General features: G+C 45.7%; 1 protein-coding gene across 1 annotated transcript; it reads left to right on the plus strand.

Moving 5' to 3' along the window:
• The first annotated feature begins 3,472 nt into the window (after window positions 1–3,472).
• On the plus strand, window positions 3,473–7,437 carry LOC131413428 (trem-like transcript 4 protein). The gene is made up of 5 exons (XM_058553954.1): window positions 3,473–3,613; window positions 3,816–4,160; window positions 4,900–4,939; window positions 5,677–5,779; window positions 6,407–7,437. Exons 1-5 carry the CDS (start codon window positions 3,562–3,564, stop codon window positions 6,488–6,490), a joined length of 624 nt encoding a protein of 207 aa, XP_058409937.1. The 5' UTR covers window positions 3,473–3,561; the 3' UTR covers window positions 6,491–7,437.
• The last annotated feature ends 10,247 nt before the right edge of the window (window positions 7,438–17,684 follow it).

The raw sequence follows: 17,684 nt of genomic DNA on the forward strand, positions 1-17,684 counted from the left end.
GCGAGGTAGATGACAGCAGGGGGGCACGGGCTCCACTATCTGCGACCAGAGGGAAACACACACCTCAGCAGACGGCAGCCTGAAGGGGGAGAAGGAGGAAGAGCGAGGAGGGAAAAGCCTGACCTGAGATTAAACTAAACACGCCAGAATGATGGTCCCTTCTTCTGCCTGAGCCAGACTTGTCTTAACGGTTTCACCGACAGGGAACTTTTGTGCTTGTTAGAGTCATGGTAAGGGGCAGGTTCAGGTCATTAAATGACTGCTCAGGGTTCCCCACACGAATGTTGTAAACCCTTGCAATGGTCAAGATGGAAAAAAAATAGAGAGAAAAATGGTATAATTAAGGAAAAAACCCTCGGAGTACTTGTATTTTTCTCTATTGTAAAATATTGTAAAACTTTGATAAATAAGAAAGTTGAGGCAATTGTGCTAGAGTTTCATGTCTGTCCCAAATTCTAGTCAACCTTGCAAGTTATAAATGGCTTTCAAATATGTGGTTTCCTTTGTCACCAAACCCTCCAGATCTTTTCCAGGTTCTGGAATCCTTGCCTCCTTTGCCCAGATCTTCATCTCCTTCCACCTATGTGACAGCAAGAGTCACCCACCAGGATCCCTGCATCAGAGTCTTCAGCTGCAATGTGGCTATGCCTCCTGTGCGTGGAAGGAGTATGGACGAGTGGACCGAGCCCTGACTCAATCAGGGCCTCACTCCTGACTAGCCTGTTAGTGTGTGTGTGTGTGTGTGTGTGTGTGTGTGTGTGTGTGTGTGTGTGTTTGGGGAGGCAGGGAGTGGTAGGAGGTATTGGGAACGGAATCAGCTCTGACACCTGGCCCTGAGCATTCTCCGGGGCTGGTGGGAACCTCTGCAGGGGACCCAGAACAGAGGGCCCCAGGCAGGAAGACCCAGGAAAAACACCTAAGGGAAGGCCATCAGAAGTCTACCCAGAGCTATTGACCTCACGGATTGATGGGAGAGAAGGGGTCCTATTCCTATTTTACAGACAGGGAAACTGAGTCCCCTCTGTCCCTGCAGCCATTCTGAGAGGGAGGAGTGGGCAGGTACAGCTGCCTTTCCTTACCTCTGCTGGGACTATGTGGTCTCAGCTTCTTCCCGATTCTTCTCTTGTCCTGAATCTTCCCGTTGGGGGAAGAAGATAGGTACTCTCTAGGTCAACAGAGTGGGATTCCAGAGGCAACAGGGCCATCCAAGGCTGTTTCCTCCAACAGGGCCATAGACTGTGCCATTCGGACAGTGAACTCTAGTCCCACATTTCCTGGGCACCTCCCTGCTCCCAGTTTCCTCACAGCCATGTGGCTCAGGCTCCTCCTGGCTCTCCAGAGCTGCACCGGCGACAAGGCGATCTTCTCAGGATTGGGGACCAGAGACTCATTTGGGGCCCTCTCTCTGCAGCTTCCATTCCTGGGGCTCTCACTGAGCTCCCGACAGGACTAAAGGCCTGGATGCTGAGCACTGTCTGCACTCTTGTGGAGTCTGAGACCCCGGCTCTGCCTAGAGGTGGTTCACTCCACCGACACTGGTGGGGAGACCACAGAGGAGGGAAATGGTGACTCCACCCTCCAAGTGCTCACTGCTGCGAAGGGTGGTCCCGCTTGTCACACAGTAAAGGGCAAGTCAGAGGGACGGAGGGCCACAGAGAGTAGAATGGGGGAAGAAGGTGATCTTGGGACGCTGCGGGGAGAAGGAAAGGGAAGAATCAGGGAGAAGCCACGGCGCTGCTCACACCTGCGCGCACACAGGCTGGCGGTCACAGGGCTCTCTGGCCTGCAGGGGCAGGGCAGCCGGCCCAGTCACCCCGGTGCGCGCCTGGGCTGCGCTTCCACAGAGCTCCCCTGGCTGCGCTTCCTGTCCTGCGGGAGGAGCTCTGCCCAAGGAGGCCTGGGCCCGGGTGATGCCACTAATTCACCGGGGAACCTTAAAGGAATCATCAGGACTCCCTCAGTTTCCTCACTGTGAAAGGGGATAGTGACCATTGCTTCACAAGGATTTTGTGAACCAGTGGTTCCCAGGCTTGTCTGCACACTGGGATGTCATGGGGAGCTTCAGAAACACTGATGCCTGGTCCCACCCCAGGGGGCTCATTTCATTGGTCTGCGTCGTAGCCTGGGCTTTGGCATTTTGTCACACTCCCCCAGGTGATCCTAAGAGGCAGAAGAGTCTGGGAATTCCTGAACTAGATACTCTTGTGGCCAGCCTTTGTAAACTCTAAGTTGTGAATGCAGTTTTCCTCTTTTTCCTAAGGTTTCTCTTTTTTTTCTACCTCATTTCCGTAAAATTGAAATTCCATCTTCTCTCTCTTTCTGTCTCCTAGATCCTGCATAACCTCTCAAAACGGAAAGTGCAGATTTCCCGCCTGATCTGAACTCAAACTACTCAAATAGTCACTCCTATGGCCTGTAAAAGTTTAATCCAAAGTGCGCTGATTAAAAAACCCGCTGTGACAAAAGTTCGTGAGCACCAGGGAGACAGCAGGGTGCCGTGAATCCTGGAGAGAGAGAGTGGCAGGTCCGAGGCGGGTGTCCTGGCTGTTCCCCCAATGGGATAAGCAGTCAGGAGTGGAGGGTTCAGGTGCTCGGGGGCACAATCAGCCCAGGTCCAATTTAGATAAAATCCTTAGTAGCTTTCACTTATTATTTCGTGTTTATTTACATCACAGTCAATGTTCACTACAGCAGTGGAAGGGAAATGTAACTTGTATCCAATACCGTGTAGAGTCCATGTGTTTTGCGTACAAACCTGCTCACTAAAGAGACTATTACACCTGAAATAATCTGGTCTTTGGCGTTGTGGTGTTTAATACTGTGCTGTACTTCTTGGAGCTGGTAATAGAAGTGTGTTAAGAGAGTGTGGACATAAGCAGGGAAATTGCCTGGAGGTACACAGATGGCCTGGGAAGGCTTTGCTATGGTTCCTATTTGTTGTAAAGAATCCAGGCTCCTAAGACGCATTCTCAGGGGCTGTGAGAGACTGGGAGTAGGAGTGCCCTGTGTCATTTCAACTATGTACCTCCAGGCCTGGAGGTCTCTGCTCTCCCTGGGGACCTGAGGGTCTTAAAGGCTGATCAGGTCTCAAATACTCCCCTGAGTCCCTGCCTGCCTTCAGCCAGTCCTTTCCTGGGGTGTTGGAGGTGGGCAGAGAAAGCCAGGGCTCTGGAAGGATGCAGTGAAAGGGAGGGAGATTGAAAGAAGTAGGGCACCCTCTTCTTTTCACCCAGGAAGTGCTGGGAGCGGGGTGGGGATGGACAGGGGTGGCCTGGCAGCAACAGTGCCTGGGCTGTCTGACTGGGCAGGGCTGAGGCCCCTGCAGGGCAGAGATGCTCCCAGCGGCTGGAGATTCCCCCAGGGGACCCCCTCCCTTCCCGTTGCCTGCTGAACACACCCTGCAGGCCTCCCACTTACCCAATCAAGGCCTTTCCTTTCTCAATCTTCCTCCACGATGTGCCGGGGCATCTAGGCAGGGTCAGGCCCTGCTCCTGGGTCTGTCTGTCACGGAGTCACCTTGTACCCCCCGCTCCACACACTCTGGCACAGGGAGAGGGCAATATGGCCTGGGAGGCCCCACACCTGCCTCTGGTCCTGCTGCTCCTGGCCTCAGGTGAGGGACAGAGGGAGGAGGGTGAATCCAGAGGGACAGGGCAAGGGAGGGAGGGAAGGAGGAGGTGAGGGGAGGTGTGGAGTGGGCTACGGCACAGTGGGACTGGGAGCTGTGTGGCACTGGGGCCGAGGGCTGTGTTGTGTCACGTTCTGGGTATGGCTGGACCCCATTCCTTAGCCTGACCTGAGGGCTTCTTTCCTAGGCTCCTGGGTACAAGCCATCGAGGAGGAGGTGGTGTATGCAGTGCAGGGACAGGCGGTCACTGTGAAATGCGACTCGTCTCCGCAGGAAGGTGAGTATAAGCGCAAAATCTGGTGTAAGGAAGGGACGGCAGGTCGTTGTTCCTCATCAATCACCATCTCCAAGCCCCAGACAATGGCTCAGAAGTCTCGCTATTTATTGTGTGACAACCCTGCTGCTGGCTTCTTCACTGCCACCTTGATAGACATCAAGAAGAACGACGCAGGACACTACCTGTGTGGAATGTACCCTGGTCCTGGGGACACTTTCAATGTTCTCAAAAACGTCAGCCTGCTGGTGACTTCAGGTGAGCTCTTTGCTGATGGAAGGGGCCTTCCTGGGGTATCCGGGGACGTAAAGCCACTCACCGCCTTCCTCAGCCTCCCTCAGCCCAGATCCCACCAGCTCCCCGCTCCCTCCCACACTAACTGTGGGCAGTTAGGTCCTCAGTCCCCAGATTCGGCTGTCACCTCCATCCTTGGCTGTCCTGGCCCCAACAGTAGAAGCCACACTGGGGACCCACTGGGTGTAGAACCCTAGTCCACACACTGGCTCAGACACAGCCTCACCCCTGACCTGGAACTGGCCACCCTGTGTAGGGACAGAGTGTGTGTGTGGGACCCTGTGGTCTAGGTCGCCCCCAGGCTGGACATGCTGGTTGTTCTGGACCTGGGTCTGAGGCAGGATTGGAAGGGGCTCAGGAGTCTGAGGTGAACGGACTAGGCCTTTGGGTCAAGTGGCAGTGCCGTCTCCACAGGACACTCCTGAGCTCTTCCTGCCCCTGGGGCGGGGTGGGGGGGGGTGCTCAGTACCAGGCTTCTCTCTGCCCAGGGCTCCCCCAGCCCCTGCCTCTCTCTTTCTAGCAGCTCTGAGAGAGGCTCCTTCTCTTGGGGCCCCAGTCAGCCCTGGCCTAAGGTGCCCTGAGGGACTGCCTCGGGCCCCTCCCTTCTTCCTCTCAGGACCTGGGGGCTGACCCCCTCTCCCTTTGGGGACTCTGGGCTGCTGTTGCTTCTCTGTGTTGTCATCAGTCACACTTACTTTTCCAGTGATGACCAGTCCAGCCTCTGGCAGTGGCTCTGAGCACAGGTAGGTCTGGGGTCCCACCAGAGGGAGGGGTCTGGGAAGCGCTAACAGGTGACTTGTGTGGCCTCTGATTCAGGAAGGGGGATACCAGGGGCATGGAGGTCTGGAAGGTCCCTAGGTCTCAGCTCAGAGCTGGCGGGCAGGGGTGAAGTAGTCGCTCTAAACTTCCCCCGCGATGGTGTGGGGAAATAGCTACCTATCAGGAATGGAAGAATGTCTATCAGTGCTGCTCCACAACTGAGGGAAATGAGGCCTGTCCAAGGTCACTCGGCCACTTCCTGGCTGAAGCAGGACTGGGACCCAGGCCTCTGTCTCCTGGTCCAGTGCTCTTCCGGGGCTCAGAGATTCTCCATGAGCACCTCTGAGGGGCCCCCACCCAGGTTTGCCTATTGCAGATCTGGGGGCTCCTTCCCTCTGCTTTTTCCTCGGGACCCAAAGGCCTTCTGTCCCTTATCCGTTGGAGCTCTGTGCTGTGGCCCCCCTGACAAGGTCACCCAGAGAAATGACTACTCTGGTCATTCCTTTTTGTCTGGCCAATCTCTCCCTCCACCCAGGGTGCCTGTGTTCTGTGATCTTGTTGCAGGAGGCCCTGTGGCTGACCCCAGTGAGTTCAGGGTGGGTCTGGCCCATAAACAGCCTCCAGCCCCATGCTGGGTTCGGGGGCTGTTCCCCCGCCTGGATCCTCCCTCCCTTCTTCTTCCTTCTCCCTCAGTGGGACCAAACTTCTTTCTCCTTCCCAGTCTGCCTGCCAACACTTTCCTGGTGGTTCTGTTATGTGGACTTCTCATGACCAAGGTCCTGGTGGTCATAGCTCTCCTCATGCTCCTGACCTATAGAGCTCTGGTGAGTGGGGCCAGGGCTTGGCTTGGGGGCCGATGGAGCAGAGAGGAGCTTCTCTCCCAGGAGAGAGGGGCTGCGGGATAGAAGTAGCCAGGGAACCTGTAACTCACACTAGTTTAAATTTTCTTTTACGCCCTCTGTCTCTGCCCACTCATTTGGTTGTTACAAGCCACCATCACCTTCGACCTTCAAATTCATGCCCTTGGATCACGTCCACCCACAGCAGCTGGGTTGCCCAGTTTTGAGGCTGGCCTCAGCCGTCTTCCATAAGTAATCCTCAGGTGTGCACACAGACATATTGAGATACACACACTTACAGGTATTCATTTCCTCCATCAAAGACCAGATCTGCACACCCAGAAGTTCCTCCTAAGGGTCCCCTCAACTCTTAGGGAGGGCAGAGCTTCCTGCTCTAGAGCTCCCATCCCGGAACTTTGTATCATTCTGTGTCCTGAGGGGAAAAAGTGCGGGCAGGAAGAAGAGGAAGACAGAATCTGGTGAGAAGGAGAGACTTGAAGGATTGAAAAGGGAGTGTGGCCGGGAAGAGGGTCAGATGAAAGGGGAGGCGTGGAACAGTCAGCAAATGCGCGTACTTCATGTTCTGAATTCCTCCTCCTCCTCGCTTTTCAGGGCTATGCCAAGACTGTCAGAATAGCAGCAATGGCTGCCCCCAGTCCCACCAAGACCCCAGGGCCCATGGGCACTCCCCACTGAGCCTGGCATCCCCCCACCTCCTCCTGCTTCTCCATGACAACTGAGATCCGGGGCCTCTGGAAGACACCTACTAGCACCTGGATCCACCACTGCGGTGGCGCCTCTACCCCAGATCTGGGGACCCCCGGACTGTCTTATCCAACTCTATGTCCCCAAAGCGTGGACCCACCACCTGCAGGACTCTCCCTGTGCAACTGGGCCACCTGTCTCCCACTTGGCTCCCCTCAGTGGGACCAAACCCAACTGGTAGGCATCCTGCCCCTGACCTGCACCTCTCCCTCCCCTCCAGGTTTCCTGTTTCTCTGTCAACCCATGGATCAACTGGTCGCCCAGTTTCATCATTGCCCACTGCGGTCAGCTTCGGTTCCTCTTTCTCCCGTTAAAGGAAATGTCCTTAGTTCCTACCATATAAAAATGTCACATTTGATATTTCCAAAAATGACATAAATTATAAAAGTATCTGGCAATGAAGGAAAAACATTTCCATCCTATGTGCCAGATAAAAGAGTTACTAGCTTTAGTACACAAACATCTTTTTCTTTTAAATAAATAAGAATCAAGCAAACATTTTTATTTTAAAAAGGGCTAAGGATATGAACAAGTAATTCATTACAGAATAAAGAACAAATAATATATATGAACATGTGTTCAAAATGGCTGATAATCAAAGAAATGCTAAATGAAAGGAGACCCACCCAATGGTTGGCCCATCAGTTGCAAAGAAGATTAAAATAAATGATAATCATATTCTGTGTGGAGAGGTGTAGGGAAAAGGGAATTCTTGTGAGTTGTTGGAAGAGCATAACTGATAGCCTCTTCCTGGAGGGCAATGTGGTGATGAATTAAAAGGCAGAAAAAGTAATTTACTCATCCATTCCACCGTTGACGGACATTTGGGTTGTTTCTAATTTTTGGCTGATGTGAATAAAGTTGCTATGAACACTAAAAAAAAAAAAAAAAAGACAGAAAAAGGCAAATAAACAAAAAAGCATTTAGCTTGTGAAGCAGTGGTTCTAAAAAAGATTTTAAGTAAGTAATTTGACGTGCGTGATGATTGCTGTTTAAAAAGGCAAATAATTGTACAAGACTCGAAAAACCAAAGCAGCCTCCTGCTCCTTCATTCTAAGCCCCAGCTCCCAATCCACTTCAAATCTTTTATCTCTTTATTTTGACATTTACCTCTATATTTCTGGAAGAGAAAAAAATAAAGCTTATACTGCCACTTGTTGATTTTCCAGTTTTAGATATTATCCATGAATCTCCTATTAATGAAAATGAGAATCGAGTCATTTAACACATCACTTTCCCACCCACCCCCACTTCCTCTAGCCCCAAACTCACAATATAGTCAAATCACACCTGTCCATAAGATGGATATTCAGATTTTACATGTTCTGACCCTGTGAATATTTTTCACAGAATATACGGTGCTTATGTTTTCCTTTCAGTATGATTTTTTATTATCCCCCAAATTGTCTTATTTTTGTTTGTTTTATTTTCTAAGTAATCACCACTAATTCTTTTCTAAACTCTCTACCAAAAGTGTAAACGTCATCTCAGATGGTTCACACACATTCAGTCATCAACCGGGTCCATTCCCTGAGACCCCCTGCTGTGTGGTATGTTCTCCGCCTGCAGTCTGCCCTGGTTGCTCTCTAAACCTGCTGCACGGCTGTCCTAGGATTTCTCCTCCTCATCTTTGTGGAAGCCCTCCTGGCCTCCATCAGTTGTTGGACGTGCTCTCTCCTGAATTTCCTGTCTTTCTTTTTCTAGGTTTATCCCTCTTTTTATTGGAACATTCCTTCTAATATCTTCCCTTACTTTTGAGAAGCCCAATATCATTTTTATTTCCAATCCATTGACTATGAGGGTTTTATTTCCCCCTCGCCCTCTTGATGCTTTTAGGATCTTCTCTTTTTCTCCCTGTATTCTGAAATTCTATGTTGATATGTATTGGTGTGGGTCTTTGGTCATTTATTGTGCTGAGTACCCAGTGGACGTCTTCAATCCAGAAAATCATATCCTTAATTCTGAAGCATATATTCTTTATTTCTTTTATAGTCTTGCCCCCATTTTCCATTTTTTTTGTCCTCAATGGAATTTCTATTATACAAGTGTTGGGCTTTCTAGACCTATCCTCCAAATTTCTCATTTTTTCTCTTTTACTTTTCATTTTTTTGTTTAAATTTTTTATTGAGGTTTACATGTTTATTGCTATTTACATACAGTGAAATGCGCAGATCTTAAAGGTATAATTTGATGAGTTTTGACAAATGCACGTAACCTGCTTCTATATCAATATATAGAACATATTCATCACCACTCCACCCTCAGAGGCAACTACTTGGATTTCTTTCACATAGGTTACCTTTGTCTCTTCTAGAACTTCTTATAAGCAAAACCATAGAGTAAGTACTCTTTTGTGTCTGGCATTTTTCACTCACCGCATAGTTTTTGAAGTTCATCCATGTTGTTGTATTATCGGTATTAGTTCTTAAGTAATATTCCATTGTGTGAGTATACCATGTTTGTTTACCCATTTACCTGTTGGCATTTGGGTTACTTCCAAACCTGGCTGTATGAATACGCTGCTGTGATCATTCCTGAACGAGTCTGTCGATGGACATAAATTGTAATAATTTTCCAGGGCTGCCATAACAAAGTGCCACAGACTGGGTGGCTTAAACAACATATATTTATTTTTTGACAATTCTGGAAGCTGGAAGTCCAAGATCAAGGTGTGAGCTGGGTTGGTTTCTTCTGAGGCATCTCTCCTTGTCTTGTAGATGCTGTCTTCTCCTCCATGTGTCTTCACATTGTCTTCCCTCGGTACTTATCTGTGTCCTCATCTCCTCTTATGAGGACACCAGTCATATTGGATTAGAGCCCACTGTAATGACCTCGTTTTAACTTCTTGCCTCTTTAAAGACCCTGTCTCCAAATACAGTTACACTCTGAGGTACGAGGGGCTGGAACTTGCGTGAATTTGTGGAAACTCAATTCAGCCCATAAAATCCATTTTCTTTTTTCTTGGTTAAATACCTAGACATGGGATTGCTGGGTCATCAGGTAAAAGTATGTTTAACATTATGAGAAACTGCCAGATAAAATCCCAAGTGATTGTATCATTTTACCCCTCCTCTCCCAACGTTTGAGAGTTTCTGGTTCCTTTATGTCCTCACTGACATTTGGTGTTGACAGTCTTTTTAATTTTGGCTATTCTAGGAGATGCATAGGGGAATCCCACTATGGTTTGGCCTTGCATTTCCCTGATGACTGATGATGTTGAGCATTTTTCCTGCACTTACTGGCCACCACCATTTACTCTCTTAGGAAGCGTCTGTTCCAGCTTTTTGCCTATTTTTATTGGATTACTTTTCTTTCTACTATTGAGTTCTAGGAGTCCTTTAAGTATTCTGGATAGAAATCCTTTCCCAGTCTTTGAATTGCACGTATTTTATCTCAGTATGTGACTGGCCTATTCATTTTCTTAATAGGGTCTTTGGAGGAAGAAAAATTTCTAATTTTGATGAAGTCCAATTTATTTTTTCTTTAATGTTTAATGTTTTCTAAGTCCTGACTAGAATCTTTGTTTACCCCAGTGTCATAGTATATTTTTATGTTTCCTTCTAGAAGCTGGATAGCTTTAGCTTTTATGTTTAGATCTATAATCAATGTCTAATTAATTTTTGTGTATTGAGGTTCATTTCTTTCTATAGGGATATCTGTTTGTTTCAGTACCATTTGTTAAAAAAGATATTCCTTCTCCATTGAATTGCTTTGGTATATTTATTTAAAAAAATCAATTAAATATTTTAGGTAGATCTCTTTATGGACTCTCAATTCTGTTCCACAGATCTATTTGGTTATCTTTCAGCTAATAGTACACTTTTTAAATTGGTGTTGCTTTATATTAAGTCTTAAAATCAGGTATTGCAAATCCTCTAAGTTTTTTTTACAATTTTTTTCTCATTATTCTAAGTCCTTTGCTTTTCCATAAAATTTTAGAATCAGCTTATTAATTTCTACAAAGAAAATCTTTTTTTGGCTTTGTGTTGCACTTATAGATCAATATTAGGAGAATCAATATTAGGAGAATGGGCATCTTAACAGTATTGAGTCTTCCAACCCATGAATATGGCATATCTCTTCATTTATTTGGTTTCCTGCATTGGTACTTCATATTTCTCATATTTCCTCTGTTAATTTTCATCTCTTTTTTATTTTTTATACTTCCCAAAACATTTTGTCCATGTTATCTTCCAATTATTCCATTGAATTATTTTTATTTCTACCATATTTTTAATTGCAAAAGATAGTATTTTTGTTCTCAGAGGAGCCTCTTTTTATAGTATTCTGTTCTAGTTTCATGGATGTATTCTCTTTTTTTCTAAAGATATGATGTATATGGCTTTTAAATTGTTTAATTGAAGCCCCTGTGATATCTATTTCCCTCATGTTCCTTTGTATATGTTTAATTTTTGTGCTATATTAGAGGCTTTCCTAATACGTGTTGTTGCACATATTTCTTATTATTCTTTCCATTTTTCTGTATATTTGCAAATTTTTAGAGATGAAAAGTTAGAGAAGAAGGACTGCAGCATAAAAATTATGGGAAATTCTGTGTGTATGTGTTTTGCTGAATGCTAGATTTTACTCTAGAACAGAGCTTCTCAACTTTGGTACTATTGACATTTTGGGTTAGATAATTCTTTGTTCCGGGGGCTACCCTATGCATTGTAGGATGTTTAGCAGCATCCCTGGCTTCCACATACTAGATGTCACGAGCACCCCTCCCTCAGTTATGACAACCAAAAATTTCTCTAGACATTGACAAATTTCTCTGGGGGAGCAAAATCACCTCCAGTTGAGAACCACTGATCTAGAATAATCTGACAGGAGCCTCTGTACTTTTTGAAGGGCCCCCAACTCTCAAGATCTGTAGTACTTTTCTCGTGAACTGATCATTTCCCCCCAGAAATGAGTCCTCTAGTGTTCCTATCTGGGGCGGGCAGAGGGTATAAGCTTAGCTGCCAATATTCTTGAATCACAGTGGCTGCTGTGGTAAGTAATAATTGACGTGGAATAACAACTTTAGAATATCTCCCAGAATGTAGAGAGAAAAAAGTAATTTAATTTTAGAGTGATGATCTACAAAACAATAAGGAATAGGGAGACAGCAAATGCATAAGTAGTGTTCCTGAAGGGCAGGCCCGAAGAATAAGAAAAGAAGTAATGACTTAAGATGTTATAGAAGAAAATTTTCTTGAAGTAAAAAAAAAAAAAAGTGTGTGCTGATTAACAGGACTTACTGCATCCCAGAGAAAATCAATGAAAAGAGTTCTATATCCTATCAGTCTGGATAAGCTTGTTTATGCTGGAGTAATAAACAACCCCTAACCTTCAGTGGCTTCACATGACAAAACTTTATTTCTGTCCTGTGTGATGTCTGCTGAGGGTCCAGGCAAACTTTCAGGGCGCTATCCTCCAAGGTTGGCTCTGTGTTCCAGGCTGCTTCAATCTTAGGGTCTCTCCAAATCAAAGTCCTTCCACAGCAGGAGAAGAAAGTTCCAGAAAGATAAGCAATAAATGCTCCCATCTAGAAGTGACACTTCCATTTACATTTCTTTGGACAAAACAAGTAATATTGCCTTGTCCAATTTCAAAGGGGCTGAGAAATATGATTCTCCCAAGTGTCTAGAAATAAAGATAAGCTAAATACTGCTGAATAGTAGTAGTAATGTCAATCATATACCTCTAGGTATATCTAGCAAAAAAATTTTTTTCTATGATAACTAAGAGAAAAATTCTATAATCATCAATGTTGGAGGGAAGAAAGGGTTACTTCCAAAGGACTTAATAAAAAATCTTGGTTTCAGAGTTTTCTGCTGCTGCATTAAATGCTAGAAGACAACAAATTAGCCTTTCTTCAGAATATGGGAAAATATTATGATCCAGTAATTTTATGCCTCATTAAATTGTCCTAATTTTGTAAAGACAACCCAGAGAGTTTTCATATGAAAGAAGCTAAGGTACTTTTCTTTAAAAATATAGATTGAAAATTTACTTCAGTTCACTGAGGTAAAAAGTAAAAGCCAAAATGATGAATGAGGGAGCTGTGGTTTAAAAATACAGAGTTAGTCAGAATCCAGTCAGACTAAAGACAAGCTCAACTAACAGTGGCAACTCTGTCTTAAAGAGAAACAGAACTTATGTTTGTAATTGTTGCTAGTGCATAGAAATGTAATTGTTTTGTATTTTAATCTTATATTTGATGACTTGATAATTTCTCCTATTATTTCTAATGATTTGCTGTGTATATTTTTGGAATGTCTACATAGATAATATGTAGACACCTGCAAAAAAAAAAAAAAAACAACAATGTTAGTTTTATCTCCTGCTTCAAATACTTATGCCTTCCTTTTTTCTTGTCTTAAGGAATTGCCTTGCTTTTCAGTACAGGGATGACTAGAAGAGATGCTAATGAGCATGCTTGTCTTGCTCCTGAATTTACAGGGAATAGTCTTACATTTCCAGAGTCAGGATTTTCATCCAACGATGCATTGCTCCCAGGCAAGATAAAGCACTCCAGCTGCCTATTCCTCCTCGAATTTTTTTTTGTGTGTGTGAGGAAGATTAGCCCTGACCTAATAGCTGTTGCCAATCCTCCTCTTTTGCTGAGGAAGATTGACCCTGGGCTAACACCCGTGCCCATCTTCCTCTACTTTATATGTGAGACGCCTGCCACAGCATGGCTTGATAAGCGGTGCGTAGGTCCGGGACCAGGATCCCAGCCTGCAAACTCTGCGCCGCTGAAGTGGAGCACGTGAACTTAACCACTATGCCACCAGGCCAGCCCCTAAATAATTGTCTTTTTGAATTTTTATTTTTTATGTTCTGATAGAATTCAACCCCAAATTCTTGGCCACCTGTCTGAATGTCCTCTCAAGACAAGCCGACATATCAGTATTTCTGTTGATTCCTTTCCTAAAAAGTCACTCCCACAGCCTTCTGTTGCCCCGGTGTGGACTTCTTGCCCTCCATACCCGGTACATAGCCATCATTTGGGATCTCTCTTCCCCAGGATGGGGGGCTTCCCTTTGCCTCCCTTTGCACCATTTTCCTGTTTCTCGTATATTTGTTTACTTCTTTGTCCTGGTGGAACACATCCTTCAGCAACTATTGGAGAAAGGGCGAATGGAAAATAGATTTTAAGACCTTTTTTATCTAAAAATGTCTTTCTTTTACCTTGACACTAGTAGTTTGACTGATACAATATTTTGAGTTGGAAATCATTTGTCCTCACAGTTCTGAAGGCATTGCTCTGTTACCTTCTAAAGGTAACATTGCTGAAAAGTCTGAAACCATTATCACTATGGTAATACGTGATCTATTGCTTTCACTTTATTAGTATCTTCTCTTTGTTTCCAACTTTCTGGAATGCCACAGCAATGAGACTCAGAGTGTGTCTATTTCCATCCATTTGCTCAGCACAGTGAGCAATTCTTTTCAACCTAGAAATTCATGGTAAAACTTCTTGAACTAGATCATGGATGATTTCCCCCTCTCTGTTTTCTCTGCTTTCTTTCTAGAATTCCCTTTATTCTAATATTAACCTCTTAGACCCGTTGTCTTATTTTTCTCTCCCATTTCTCTGCTGTTCTCATTCTCTCCCTCCCTCTCTCCATCTCTCTTTCTCTTATTTTCTGGGAGATTTCCTCAACTGCATATTGCACTCTTTTCATTGAAATTTGAATTTCTGCTATGATATATATTTTTAAATTTCCAAAGGCTGTTTTAGTTCTCTGAATGTCTCTTTTAAAAAATTTTTCTGATTTTATTCATGGCTCCCTAGATGGTCCCTGTTTCCTCCAAGTAGTTTTCCCCACTCTCTGCTCAGTTTCTTTCTTTTCTCTTTCACTTGAGAGCTCTTCCTCAGATACCTGGTAATAGAAGGTTATCTGCTCAAATTCCAAAGATCATTGGATGCCGTGAGCCGTGGGTAGGGCTTGTGCACAGGGAGCACCTGGAGACTGATGTCCGTGGCCATTTGTTGGGGAAGCACACTGGTCATGTCGTTCAGCCTTCCTCTCAGGCTGCTCAGATCCCCGGGAAGACTCCCCTGTCTGCTGTCTGGAGGAAGAAGGTTTGGCTGCCAACTTTTTGGAATTCAAACAGAAGAGGGCTGAGGTGCTTTCCAGCCTCACAGGTATGCGTTGTTCACATAAGGCCTTGGTTTTCAGGACGCCATCACCATCCTCAACCAGGTCTCTTGTCCACCCCTCCCCCACCACACCTGAAACCCTCTTTGTAACCTCTCTAGGGCATTCACTCCCAGTTTTTTGCCAAGGTGAGGAAATGTCAATCATCCGGCTGCAGAAAGTAAGCAAGGGGATCTGGGGGCTTCTTACAGGACTTCCTACCATGTCTTCTTAATTGGATGCCCTTCCCCCAGCTAGCCCACCCTGGTGGTCTAGTGGTTAAGATTCGGTGCTCTCACCACTGTGGCCGGGTTCATGTCTCATCAGGGAACCACACCACCTGACTGTCGGTTGTCTTACTGTGGCAGCTGCGTGTTGCTGTGATGCTGAATGCTATGCCACTGGTATTTCAAATACCAGCAGGGTCACCCATGGTGGATAAGTGTCAGCAAAGCTTCCAGACTAAGATAGACTAGGAAGAAGGACCTGGCCACCCACTTCCAAAAAGATTGGCCATGAAAACCCTGTGAATAGCAGTGGAGCATTGTCTGATACAGCCCCAAAAGGTGAGAGGATGGTGCAAAAAGACTGGGCAGGGATCTGCTCTGCTGTAAGCAGGGTCGTCAGGAGTCGGAATCAACTTGATGGGGCACTGACAACAATCACCCCTCCACTTCCCCTTGCAGGGTAAATAAGGCTTGATTTCCATTTTCCTCAATTCAGACAAAGGATTCTGTTTTTTTGGTTCTGCTAAGTCATTTTCCACTTGTTCGTATTCTTTTCAGCTTCCCCAATTTTCCTGCTATTTTATCTTCTAGTTCCCCTCATATCTGTGTTTCTCCCATTTCTTTATGTTCATTTTTGTGTGTTTCAGGAGGGGGTAAAAATAAAGATGTGTGTTCCTTCTGTCATCCTAACCTGAGAGTCTGAATGTTGATCTTAGATTGCTGGATCCATGTTCATAAAAAAATATATTCACGTATAGACATTTTTTTTCTTAGTTTGTCTTTTACTTTGTGTTGTAATTTTATTTAGTGTTGTAATTTTTTATACAGTCAGGTCTTTCGATCTTTCTTGTATGATTTCTGCCATTGGGTCAGGCTAAGAAAGTTCTGTTTCATCGCAAGCTTATATAAATGTTTCATATAATTTTCTTCTAGAAATTTTCTGACTAGTGTTATTCTAAAAATATATATATAGTCAAAAGTCAAGCCAATAACTGGACTCTACCCTAGCCTAGAAAGCTAGACTCCTTTCTTTCTCTCATGGCGCATATCCAATCCATGAGCAAACTCTATTTTTTCCACCTAAAAGTTTATTTGGTCACCTACCGCCACCTCTACCAGGCCACCATCATTTCCACCTAGATTACTGCAAAAGCTTCTTATCTGATTTCTCTGCATCTACCCTTGTTTTCCTGCAGTATGTTTTCCATATAATAGCCAGAACAATCCTTTAAAACTGTAAATCAGCTCAAACCTTTTTTTTCTTTTTTTTTTTTTGAGCTAACATCTGTAGCCAATCTTCCTCTTTTTGCTTGAGGAAGAGTGGCCCTGAGCTAACATCTGTGCCCATCTTCCTCTATTTTGTATGTGGGTCACCACCACAGCATGGCTTGATAAGTGGTGTGTAGATCCACGTCCGGGATCCGAACCCGTGAACCCCGGGCCGCTGAAGCGGAAAGCACGAACTTAACCACTACACAACCAGGCTGGCCCCAGGTCAAACCTTTTAATGGCTTCCCTTCTCAGAGTAAAAGACAAATTTATAAAATGGCCCACAAGGCCCCCTGGGATCTGCCCTCCCTCTCCCTGACGCCTTTCCTAAGACTTCCCTTCCAACTTGACACTAACCACACTTGCCTCCTTGCTGTTCGTTGAACACACACCAAACGTGCTCCCACCTCAAGGCCTTTGCACTTTTTATCCCTCTGCCTAAATGCTCTTCCTGCAGAGCGTAGAAGCCTTGTTCCTTCCATTCTTTTATGTCTTTGCTTAAATGTCTCCCTATCAGTGAAGCCTTCTCTGCCCCAGTACATGAAATAGCAACTCCCCACTCCCAGAGGGATGAAACCCTCTGAATCAGTTAGGGTGTGTCTGTGGAAGCAGAAGATTGTGAGTCGATTGGAATTAGGGGAATTATAAGGATCAGATCTTACCCAATGGTGGGAACTGGTGAACAAGTCTATGAGGTTGACTTGGCATCTGGTACTGGGCCTGAAGTCAGTGGGGTTGACAGTTGAAAGAAAAGTTGGACTTGAAGGAAGTGAGAGTGAGGATAGATTGAGACCCAGGAGGGCAAACAGGAGCCTGCCACTGCCTCTCACTGCCTCCAGCTTCAACGACGAGGGTGGATTTGCAGGAGGAGCTGGTGCCCTTGGCCGCACAGCTGCACACTTGCTCGGCCCAGGACTCTGGGGGGCTGAGTTACAGGAGCTACAGGCCAGGTGCTGCCCCACGCCAAGAAGGTGAGTTCAGCAGCAAGGCCCCTGAGCTGCAGTAGCGCCGACACCAGCCCTCAGGGCACCATGGCTGCTGCTTCACTTCTGCCTTCCAGATCTCGTGCCAGTTGCTCTCATGGCAAACTCTAATCTGGAACCATAGAGGGACGTGAATTCTGAGAAATGCAGTTCCAGCTTGTCTAAGTTGATGCAGTATAAAACCAACACACCTTCTCTATCTCCACTACCCTCCTCCTTTTCCTCCATAGCACTTGTCACCATGTGACATATGCTTTATTTGTTTATTTAGTTAGTTATTTTTGAGGAAGAATGGCCCTGCAGTAACATCTGTTGCCAATCTTCCTCCTTTTCTTTTTCTTTTTTCTCCCCAAAGCCCCAGTACATAGTTGTATATCACAGTTGTAGAGCTGTAGCTCTTCTGCATGGGACACCACCTCAGCATGGCTTGATGAGCGGTGAGTAGGTCTGCGCCCAGGATCCGAACCCGTGAATCCAAGGCTGCCGAAGTGCAGTGCACAAACTTAACCGCTAT

Source organism: Diceros bicornis, chromosome 14 (assembly GCF_020826845.1).
Source record: "Diceros bicornis minor isolate mBicDic1 chromosome 14, mDicBic1.mat.cur, whole genome shotgun sequence".
Lineage (NCBI taxonomy): Eukaryota > Metazoa > Chordata > Mammalia > Perissodactyla > Rhinocerotidae > Diceros > Diceros bicornis.

Bases quoted from the DNA above. Each gene is read 5' to 3' on its own strand.
- LOC131413428 (XM_058553954.1), top strand. From the start codon at position 3,562: ATGGCCTGGGAGGCCCCACACCTGCCTCTGGTCCTGCTGCTCCTGGCC. The intron at 3,614-3,815 runs GTGAGGGACAGA...CTTCTTTCCTAG, and splicing joins CCTGCTGCTCCTGGCCTCAG to GCTCCTGGGTACAAGCCATC. The intron at 5,780-6,406 runs GTGAGTGGGGCC...CTCGCTTTTCAG, and splicing joins TCCTGACCTATAGAGCTCTG to GGCTATGCCAAGACTGTCAG.